This window comes from Camelus ferus, chromosome 9 (assembly GCF_009834535.1).
Source record: "Camelus ferus isolate YT-003-E chromosome 9, BCGSAC_Cfer_1.0, whole genome shotgun sequence".
Lineage (NCBI taxonomy): Eukaryota > Metazoa > Chordata > Mammalia > Artiodactyla > Camelidae > Camelus > Camelus ferus.
Genome location: NC_045704.1, coordinates 20,264,964 through 20,276,824, shown reverse-complemented (window position 1 = coordinate 20,276,824; position 11,861 = coordinate 20,264,964). Strand labels below are relative to the sequence as shown.

General features: G+C 43.1%; 1 protein-coding gene across 1 annotated transcript in view; it reads right to left on the bottom strand.

Annotated features, from left to right (window-relative positions):
• Positions 1-360: 360 nt before the first annotated feature.
• Positions 361-11,861, bottom strand: part of LOC102512190 (zinc finger protein 27) — a 65,707-nt gene continuing 54,206 nt past the window's right edge. The window contains 3 exon segments of the mRNA XM_032487410.1: positions 361-2,538; positions 5,623-5,718; positions 6,232-6,361. Of these exon segments, the coding sequence (XP_032343301.1) occupies positions 1,583-2,538; positions 5,623-5,718; positions 6,232-6,361 (1,182 nt within the window). The 3' untranslated portion in view covers positions 361-1,582.

Below are 11,861 nucleotides of genomic sequence, written 5' to 3'. Positions count from 1 at the left end.
TCATCTATTATAATTTAATTTATATTTTATTACATTAGAAATGTTTACAAATTCTATTAAATGCTTTGTCAGTGTCTACTGATAGCATCTCTTTTAGGCTGTTAATTTTACTGATATATTTTCTATTACTGCATTGGCTCTGCATTCTTGACATAACTTGGTCATCATAATATATCATTCTTTAGGTATATTGCTAAATTCTATTTTCTATTATTTTAATTATAACTTTTGTTTCTACATTCATGAGTCAGTCTGGTCTGGAATTTTGTTTTTTTCCAACTGCTTTTATTTGGGCTTGTTGTTAAACTTTTTCTGACATCATAAAATAAATTGGGGGGTCATAGTCTATGGGGTAAAATATTTTAAGTAACACTGGTATTACCTTCTTTAAAAGTTAAATAGAACAAATCATGAAATCATCTAGGCCTAGAGCATTTTCAATCATAAATCTTTAATTACTTTTCCAAATTTTCCAATGGTAATTGTTTCATCAAGTTTTCCACTACTTATTGCAATTTTCATAGCTTATGTTTTGCTGAAAAAGCATCTATTTCCTGTTTTAAAAATATGTTGATCTAGAGTTACATGAAATACCTTTAACCATTCTTTCAATCACATCTTTATCTGTGATTATGTTTTCTTTTTTCATTCTGGATCAGGCATTCTTATAGGGAGGCAAGTCTTGAACAATGTAGCCATTTGTTTTCTTATATAGATTACATACATACCTCATTCAGGGAAGTGGGCTTTGAATTGGAATGATGTAAAAACTTGGGATTTAGTGTCCAGGACATTCAAAGAGAAATTGATAGGGAAGAAAAGTGGATGCTGCCAACTTAAATTGCAGGAAAAAAAAAAAAAAAAAAAAAGGAATTCTCCTTCATTGATCTGTGCACGAAACATTACCGAATTATAAGACTCATAAAAAGTGTCTCTCCTACTAATTTGCGGCAGGCATTTTAAGCAAGACTAAGAAAACAGGAGTAGTGCACAATGTACTAGGGCTATGCTCCTTTGTTGTTGTTAAATAATGAGTGTGCTGAGTCATAAAGTTGACAGCATTTTGTTCACTCAGTGTCAGGTTGTGAAACTATTCCTTGGCTTTGCCTTTTCAAGACAAATAAAGGCAAAACAAATAATTTATTTAAATTATTTATTATTTTAGTTAATAATATATTTATATATTAAAATAATAAAGACAAAGTAAGTGCCTTTTTAACATTAAAAACATTTAATAAAGTTTTTGGCTAACTTAACAAAAGCCATTAAAAACATTACTTTATTATTCAGAAAAGGGCCAAACAACAAACCTCTACTTTTCTTCATATATACTTTGTATTTTATCATTCCATTAATATATTTTTAAACTTTCATAAGCCAGAGTGACCAGGTTTATGTATTATAAAGTATTTTCTATAATCTTTTGTATAAAATTTTCTATCACAATTGGAGAATGACTTGCCTTATTGTAAAACACTTGGTTCAAATTCACCAAATCAGTAAGATTTCTCCTAAGGATGAATTCCTCCACACATAATGAAACAGGATATCTTACTCAAGGCTTTCTGACAATTCTTAGGTTTTAATTCCTATAAGCATTCTTCCTAGCATGAATTTTCTGATGTCTGCTGAGGTTTGGCTTCTGGTAGAAAGCTTTGCCACATTCACTGCATCCATAGGGTTTTTCTCCTGTGTGAGTTCTCCAGTGTTTATTGAGGCATGACTTCTGACTGAAGGATTTTCCACATTCTCTGCAACGATAGGGCCTTTCTCCTGTGTGTATTTTTCGATGTACATTGAGGTATGACTTCTCGCCAAATGACTTCCCACATTCATTGCACACAAAGGGTCTCTCTCCTGTATGTGTTCTCTGATGTTCCCTGCGGTGTGACTTCTGCGTGAAGGCCTTCCCACAAAAAAAACACTCAAAGGGTCTTATCCCAGTGTGTATTCTCTGGTGTTTAATGAGGGTTGACTTATGTGAGAAGGCTTTCCCACAGTCAGTGCATCCATATGGCTTCTCCCCAGTGTGACTTCTCTGATGCCTAATGAATTCAGACTTGTAGCAGAAGGCTTTCCCACACTCAGTACAGACGTGGGGTTTCTCTGTAGGTGGAACCCTCTTACGTTTGTACACAAGAGAACTGGTGACTGCTGGTTTATACATAAGTGCTGGGTTATGGCTGAAAGCTTTCTCACAATGACTGCATTCCCAGAGCTTTTCTCCATTAGGTCGTCTGTCATGCTTTGTATGTTGTAACAGTTTCCCATATCCATAGCATTCATCTTGCTTTTTTGAATAGTTTCTCTTAAAACCATTCAAGTCTAAATTATGGTTCAAACTTTTCCCGCAAGGGTCCCTGTTATTGGGATTTTGAATTGAAGGGAAAAGATCAGGGCTCAGATGTGATACTTTCCCAAACTTATCATGTTCATGGTTTCTTTCCTTGGGCAGTGTTTTCTTGCTGATGAATGTACTTTGCCTCAAAAATGCATCTTGCCGTCTTTTCCTCTGGACGTTAACTTGCCAAATGTTTTCTAGAGAAAGTACAGCAAATCTTTCTTTATGAATCTGTTATTATGATCTGGAATAAAACTGCTAGAGAAATGCCATCAAAATTTAAGGGGTGCACAGTACATGAATAGAGAGCATGAATCATAACTAAAATCACCCATGCAGGGAAGAACGTCATATGAATAGAGAATAGAGATTCAGGAACTGGCATGGATGCAATGGAACGTGTCATAGAGTATAGAGAGAAATAATCTTGAAGAAGAGGGGATATTATAGCAAAAGTGTTCTTAAAAGATCAGAGAGTAAGTATGTCAGGTATTATGGGCCATATTGCCTTGTTCACAAGTACTTAACCTTCCCATTGTATGGTGGGAACACAGACAGTAAGAAAATGTAAGGGTGCAACTGTGTTCCAATAAAACTTTATTCACAAAACCAGGTGGCTAACCTACAGGCCGCAGTTTGCTGATCTCTGTTATGGAGGAAACGGGGCTAACGGTCACATAACACCTTGTTACTGAACGTGTGGTTCTCAATGGTCAACTTCAGCCTCATCTGGGAACTTGATGTTGATAGATATGAAGAATCTTGAGCCCTATTCCCAGACCTACAGAGTCAAAATCTGCATTTTAACAAATTGCCCAGATGCTTCTTATCATATTAAGAGTTTGACAAGCACTGTTATAGCAGTAGGAAAGTTTACCATGTTGAGCTGGTTAGTAATAATATAAATGGCAAGGGCTCTAAGATGAACTAGATAAAAGCAGGAATCAACAAAGCTAACTAGAATTTAAAGCAAAAGTTCTTAACTTGGTAGACAGAAATCTGGGAGCTATGAATTTGTATAGGGGAAAAAAAATTACACCTTTATTTTCCCTAAGTTCTAACCAAAATTGAGCATTTCTTTTGATTATGAACTGAGCAACCAAATACAGTACTATTAACTCTTGTAACTTTGTACTAGTTTGGGAATATGGTATGTTCATGTTACATTATAGTTGTGGAAGATTTCCCAAAATACATTCACAACCATCTCTACCTGAGATCATGACAGTTATTAGACATGATGCCAGATCTCATTTAATGTGTAAAAAAGGAAGTACATCTGCTATTATCACTAATATCATTAATATTTTTAAAATACTTTGATCCTGCATTTTCTAACTTTATTTCAATAACTATTGTATTTTAGTAATTTCTTCTATAATCTTACGGATTTTATTTTATTTTTATATGTAAAAAAGGGGTCTATTAGGCTTCCCCAGAATGCTTAAAAGTTCCATGGCTAAGAACCCCTGACTTAAAGATATTCAGGAATGAGATAATCTGAGTTCAACTTTAGGAGACGTCAGTGGAAAATGCAAAGTAGTGAGGAAGATTTAAAGTCATTCCTCAAAGGAAAAACAACAAAACTAGCATGTATGCATAGAACAATCAGAGAGGGTGACAGAGACAGAAGATTCAGAATAAGCACACGGTAGCAAAGCTCTGGAATGAAAAGGTGAGGTATGTGTGTGCATGCACTTTGTGTGTGTGTGTGGTGGAGGGGAGGTAGCAAGGAGTGAGGATGACTTCAGTTTCTGTCCTGCAAAATACAGGGATAAGTGGACACAACTGTGGAGATGACCCACTGGTTGGTAAGATGAGGGGAAGGGGCCCTAGGTGGTACGAGGGGGACAAAAGGAGGCAAAATGGCAAAGAGGCCAAGTTGTGAGCATCGTATGGTCTCCAAATAGATGACTTCTTTGTGGGACTTACACCGCTAAGAGAATCAAGGCTGGAAAACAGAAAATGGAGCCGTCTCTGGGAAGGAAAAGGCTGGGCTGCAACCAGGGAAAGAGGATACAGAGCACCGAGACAGGAGGGCTGACTACATTCCCCCCTCCCCCCCAGTTATTATATAAAATTCTTGAAAGAGGGCAAAGAAAAGCAGCTGACAGCCAGGTTACAATGGTTTCAGGAAGGCTGATGAACATACAGCAAAATACACCTCAGAAGGCACCAGAGTGTGACGGTGAAGAATACTGGTTCAAGAGCCTGACAACCTGGGTTCAAATCCCCATTCGGTTCCTTACTTTCTTATATTCTTAGACAAGTTTCGTAAACTTTCTGTGATTGTTTCCTCATTTGTCAATGAGGTAATAAAGGCTGGATACCTCCCCTAGGTGTTGGAAGGGTTGAATGAGTTGACAGCCATAAAGGACTGAGAACAGAGCTGGCACACAGTGAGCACGCCGAGTGCTGGCCAGTCCTTCTGATGCCGTTGCTGCTACTACTACTAATCAGTGAAAGCTGGATGGTGGTAATCTCAAAGACATTATTTTGGGGAGAAGCATGAAAATGACTTAAATGTTTCTGGGGTTTACATAATATTTAATTCAATGATGTGATTACAACACTAACTATTAAGTGGCATAAAGAGATCTGGGAACAGATGGCACTGACTCTTCTTGCTAAGCCCATGACTCTTGTGGAGAAGTGGAAGTCCAGAGGCAACCTAAAGAGTGGACTACTAACACTCAGGGTACCAGGGTACTGTTGAGACATTTTATAGGGCTGATGGGAGAGGCGCAGTTATTCTGAACATTCAATAGAAGTAGTTAAGAAAGGCCAAGCACAGCCATCTCCTTCCCTACCCAATGATCCCTGGTCACCTCCTGGAATCCACTGCTTCCTCCTCTGTGACTTAAGGAAATTAAGGGGCTGAGGGATAATATAAGGGATTAAGGAAAGGATGGGGAGTGAGACCGTGGGCATAGCAGGCGGGTCTGAGGCATTTTACCGAGAAACTGTTAGAAAAGAAACAGTAAGAGACCAGCAAGAATGGGCTAATCACAGAAACTTATTTGTAAGAATGCCTGACTATGAAAGGGAAGGTGAACCTTTAACCTTAAGAGAGACCAAGGATTCTGGACAGAGATAGAACGAGCACACAGGGAGGTGGGATACATGGAGACTGAAGGGTTAACAAGAAGGCTGAAGCTCTCAGAGAAACGTCTCCAGCTGCTTTTTTAAAGCTCTAAGGCTTTTAAGAGCTGGACCCTGAACCAAATTCCAATGGTACCAGCCTCCCACAGTACCTCTTTAGCTGGATTTATCATACTTACCACGACAGTGGCAGCCTGGGCACGCCGCCTCACAGACCCATGGTGCTTCTTCCTGCTCCAGCCTGAGGATCACATATGGTTTGGTGCCTTCATAACCTGTTCCAGGGAAATGATCCAGGCCTTAGGCTGAGCTCCTTGGTCTTCAGGGCCATTCAGGCAGCATGAAAGGCTGAGCAACAGACAGTATACTTGGGAGGAGACTGTACACACCTTGTCCAGAACTCAAAAGGAATTAGTCATCCGAGACCACTGCAACTCAAGTCAAGCTCACTGAGGCAGCACAATGTAAGGGTTAAGAAGGCAAAGTGTGCAGCTAGATTGCTGGAGTTCAAATCCTGCTCTGGCCTTGCTGCATACTGAATGGGTGACACTGGGCAGTTAATCCACCTCTCTGCCTCAGTCCCCAGATGTGTAAAACAGTGGTACCAATGGTATTTACCTCATAAGGCTCCTATGATGATTACATGAGTTAATATTTTGGAAGTATCTGGCACATAGGAAGTATTTGATACTTGAGAGGTTCTGGGCACTTCAGTTACCTTTAGCAACTAAAAAGGGAAAGGTGGTCATTCAAGCATCATCTAGATTGTGTGGCAGAGCTGATCTTACCCACTGAGACGAGGTTGCTGTAGGTCTCCAGCATCACGTCCCGGTACAGGGCCCTCTGAGCGGGATTCAGCCTGTGCCACTCCTCTTGAGTGAAGCCCACTACCACGTCCTTAAATGACACAGGTCTCTGCTGAAGATGAAATGGCACTGAGTCACGTGGGAACAACGAAGGCAGCAGTGATGGTTCTGGTTTTTTTATAATGTTGACAGGTCAGAGCTTATTACGATCATTTATCTAGGATGCCTTTTATATTCCTGGCTCTGGGCAACATATGGTGGGACCGGAAGCTGTTGTCATTTACACTTTGGGTCAACACATATTGACTGAAGACTCACGGTGTGTCTGACCCAGTGCTGGTTGCTGGGGACACAGTCACGGATGGCTCCTGACCTCAAGGAGCTCACAGCCTGGGAGAGAAAGCAATATGTAAAGCCATCAGGGTGAAAGGGTAAGAGCTGGGGCGGCAGGACATCTGGGCTACGGCACACAGAGAGGTGAATGGTCCATTACATTTTTCAGGCTTCAGAGCCCAGGGTATGTGCAGCTGAGTCTTGTCTGCAGGAAGATGGAGAAACTGCCTTCCCTGAAGAGGGAGCAGCATGAACCAAGGCCTGGGGCCAAATAGCGATCTTAAGGACGGCCAATCGCTCAGCTACAGGGGAGCATACAGAGGCTGGTGAGACGATGGACTTTAAGACAATATGACATCAATAAAGGGAGAAGTATGTGTAGAAAGCCCATTCTAGAAGGCATGGGGTGAGTTTCCTGCATTCTGTGTCAAGCGGTACAATGAGAACCGTAAGCAGACTGTACACCGTATCCCTAGAGTAACCACTGTAATCATAGTGCGAAGAGGTGTCCTGAAGTAAATAAACAGAATTCTAAAAAATGTCCAATTAATCCACACAAACAGACACACACACACACATAAGAGAAAAGAAACGGAAACAAAAGCAGATGGGACAAATACAGAGCTAAATACAAAAAAGACAGATATAAAGCCAACCATAGGTTACATAATTATATTTATATTAAATATAATTAATTATATTTATAGTAAACTATTATAATTTATATATATATTTATATAACATATTTAATTTATTTATATTTATATAATTTAATTATATTTATATTAAACTATATTAAATTATAAGGTTATTTAACACATGACTAACACTCCACTTTATAAGCCTAAATTAAACTGTAAAGCAAATCAGCCTCTTTTGTTTTTAATTATAGTTTTTTGGGGGGAGGAGGGAAGGGAGAGGTAATTAGGTTTATTTATTTATATAGTTGATTGGAGGTACTGGGATTAAACCCAGGACCTTGTGAATGCTAGGCATGCACTCTATCACTGAGCTATACCCTCCCCCAACTAACACTCCAAAAAGGCAGAGATTAGATAAAATCTAATTACACTGGATCTTAAAAAAAGCAATGCTGCCTGCAAGAGATACAAAACTCACAGTCTGAAAGTGAATGGATGGGAAGAGAAATGTGACAGGTGACCTGGAGGGAAGGGAAAGGAAAGACTCACTAATATCCCAGGTGGAAAATGAGGTTCACAAGTAGGATGTTAACAGTGAGACAGAGAAAAACCACTTTAAAGAAGAGCAGAACCTGTGCTTTAACTGGTTGTGGGGTGAAGAGAGCATAAGGGTAACACCCTTAAAGCAACTGGGTGACCGTGGTGATGAAGTGGAGTCAAGAAAAACAGCAGAAGCAAAGAGGGCGTCGTACTAAAGCTGTGTGAGCCATCAGCCCAGAAGTGGCAGCTAAAGTTGTCACGTGGTGCGGGATCCGTCTGCGAGGAGACAAGAGGAGCCAAGTGCTCAGGCCAGAGCCACGAGGGACACTCATATGTAAGAGGCCAACAGCAGAAGAGTTCAGCAGGAGACCCAGAGGAGCAACTGTGGAAAGGAGGCTTCCCAGCCCAGCAATCCTCTGGTTTGGGGCACAGAGAACAAATTCTCCAAAGAGCCCAGTGCCCTGGGGCCCTGCTGCTGAGGGAGACCCAGCGGTACTAACCTAAGAAGGCACCTGGGATATTGTGATGTATGAAGAAATGCATCTGTGCCCTGGTTCCTGGCACAGAGCTTCTTAAACCCCCGAAACTTCCGGAGTGCTAGGAGCAATAGGAGTGTCTTTTGTTACTTGTAACAAGCACCTGTCAGCCGTAACAGAGTTTATGCTAATGACGTAACTCTTGGAAGATGGGGGCTGGTTGCCAGAGGAACCAGTAATGTGATTAGAGAATTAGGACTTGTAGCCACAGATCCCCCAGTCTCTGGCGAGGGGAGAGGGATTTGAGATTGTGCTAATCACCAAAGGCCAATAATTTAACCAACTAGGCCTACATGATGGAACCTCCATAAAATCCCCAGAGAGCTTCCAGGTTGACGAACACATCCAGGGCTGGAGAGGGGCACCTCAAACTCCATGGGGACATAAGCTCCTGTGCTCAGGAACCTACTTTGCCCCAAGTACCTCTTCATCTGGCTGTTCATTTTGGGGGGGATGTGGGAGGGGTAGGTAATTAGGTTTATTTACTTATTTAAATGGAAGCACTGGGGATTGAACCCAGGACCTCGTGCTTGCTAGGCACGGACTCTAACACTGATCTACACCCTCCCCCCTTGGTTGTTCATTTGTATCCTTTATAGTAAACCTGTGATGGTAAATAAAGTGATTCCCTGAGTTCTGTGAGTTAGAGCAAGTTAAGACTGAGGAGGGAGTCATGGGAACCACCGATTTATAGCTGGTTGACCAGAAGTTCAGGTGACAATCTGAGACTTGTGACTGGCATCTGAAGTGGTGAGCAGTCTTGGGAGACTGAGTCCCTAACTTGTCTGCACAGAATTGGAGAATTGTTGGAATAGGGGGAAAAAACTTCCTCTATTCCTATAAGTAGAAGAAACAGTTTTGCAACTGTAGAGAATTTAATCTTGCCCAAGGAGAGGTCTGATCTTTGCCTTCAGCTCCTGGAAGTTAATCTCTAAGCCCCTGGAATGTCCTCCAGGATAAGAGTGGCTTCTTTTTTTCACCGGGGGCCCTTGGGCTGCACCAGAAAGTCTAGCAATGTGATTTATGGGTCACAGGCATCAGGTCAACCTCCAGAGCGGCTGGAGACTGAGGTCAGCAGTCAACCATGCCTAGTGACCAATCCCCCAAAAAAGATCTGGACGCCATGACTTAGGTGGGCTTCCCTGGTTGGCAATACTCTACATGGTCACACGTGGTGGCTGGGAGAATTCAGCACTGTCCACAACTCCGCTGGGAGAGGACAGATGGACATGCTGTGTGAGGGGTCTCCTGGACTCTGCCCCAAGTATCTTTTTCTTGGCTGATTTTAATCTGTGTACTTTTGCTGTAATAAACCCTGACTGTGAGTGTAACATTCTGTGAGTCCTTCTAGAGAATTATCAAACCTGAGGGTGGTCTTGGGACCCTCCAAACTTACAATTGCTGTCATAAGGGAGGCTGGTTCTGTGGGCTGCTCTGTGCTCGCTAACTTCACACTGGCTGACAGACAATGAGGCGCAATGGAGCAGATCAGCAAAAAGGATGGACTTCAGGGCAGGACTGCTTGAGTTCAGCTACAGGCTCCGCCACTAAATGAGTGACCCTGGGAAAGCTATTTAACCTCTCTGTGCCTCAGTATTCTCATCTGTTAAATGGAGATGATAATAGTGTATGTCTCTTAGTTATGTGGTTTACATGCGTTGACATGTGTAAACTATGCCTGGCATATAACAGCACTGTATAAAGGTAACTATTTTATTTAAGGAGGAAAAGACTGTAAATCAATATTTTAAAATCTATTAAGAAAGGGAAAACAATTTAAAGGACAAAAAAAAGAGGGGGTGGCCAGGGTCTGTGCCTGGGTGTCGGTGGGGTGGGGAGCCCTAGTGCACTGCACAGTGCCAGTGACACCGGCCCATCCCCTCCGGGACTGGCCAGAGGAAGGAAGTGCTGACAGGGCCCCGCAGAGGCTGAAGGGGCTGAGAGCAGCCACTCTCCACCCTCAAGAGGCTCAGGGCTCCTTGAAGAATGTCAGGTCTCACAGCGCTACCTGAGCAGTGGCCCAGGCGGGTGGACCCGAAGGCAGGACCAGAACCGGGGTGGAGGCCATGCAGGCTGGCCCAGGAGACCCTAAGACCCACACAAAGGCCATGGCACAGAGAAGGCGCCAGGCAGACAGCCTCTTTGATGCCAGAACGCACCACAGGAGCAGGAGAGCAGCAGTCAGGCTTCGCCACAGAGCACAGGGCCTGGCTCAGTGATAGGCTCTGGGTCAGCACTTCCCCAACAGAGCTAACTGGGACGGGACGGGTTGGGGTGGGGTGGAACAGAATGGAAGGGAATAGCCCAGAACAGAGCAAACCAGAAAAGATATAATTCTGCACCCTAGAGACCATGCCATTTTCACCAAACACAGGGAAGAAGAGGAGAGAGATGGAAGAAACACTAAGGCCGTAAAATTAGCAAAACTTGGTGACTGAGTGAGACAAGTGGAAGGCAGGGAGAAGTCAAGGACAAACCTCAGGGTCCTGGCTTGCCTGGTGGGATGGTACCATCTCCTGAGATGGGAAACAGGGAAGAAGAGACAGAAACCAGGAGTTCAACTTTGTACACGTTAAACGTGAAGTCCTACGAGGCAGCCAGGGACGATGCTGATCACGTCGTGGGCAAAGGGGGTGGGAGCTCTGGGAGGAGGCCTGGGCTTGGGTGTAGAGGAGGGCGTCACCTGTAGACTCACCAGTATCCACCTAAGAGTGGATGAAACCACCCCCAGAGGCCCCACAGAAACATCAGCATCTAAGAGGTAAGCAGATGGAAAGAGAAACCACAGAAGATGTTGAGAAGCTGTAGGGAAGCACTGTCCCCGGCATGAAGGAGGGAGGACTAACCTCACTGAGTGTCATAAACAAAGTCTATTCCAAGCACTTTACCTACATTAGTTCATTTAATGCTACATCCATATTACAAAGGAGAAAACAGGCAGAGAGGTTCAAGGACTTGCCAAAAACTGGCATTCAGATTCAGCAGTCTGGTCTGAGTGCTCTCACCCAGAACATGGGGCTGCCTTTCAGACAGAAGAAGGAGACAGAAAGTACAGCTGAATTCAGCACAACCATCAAAAAGCATCTCCTGACTTCAGCCTCAGCAAAGTCACCTGGGACCTTGGCCAGAAGTTTTATTTAAGTGGGAAGAGAGGATTCTGGACACAAGAAAAAATGAGAAACAGGAGGTAGAAACAGCAAGAGCGAGGAACTCACTTCAGGAGATGAAGGAGACCAGGAGAGAAAGCAAAGGACGTTCTGGTTCACAAATGGTAATGGTTTCTAGGGTTGGAGACACTGACAGTGGTTGTAGGGACGAGAGAAAAGAACTCAGAGAGGGGAGAGCTGGGTCTCCGGAATGAGACGTAGGAGAGCAGGAGCTCTGGGGCTGCGTGGATTCCGGCCAGGGCACAGGGTCCTTCACCATCCAAAATCAGTGAGGAAGGTGGGGGGGCTGGGAAGACCTCACACCGAGTCATGCTAGGGAATAAGACGTTCAACTGTTTGCTACCAAACTAGCAGAGACACCTAAAGGGAAAGACAGAAACTTAAACAGTGGGCAG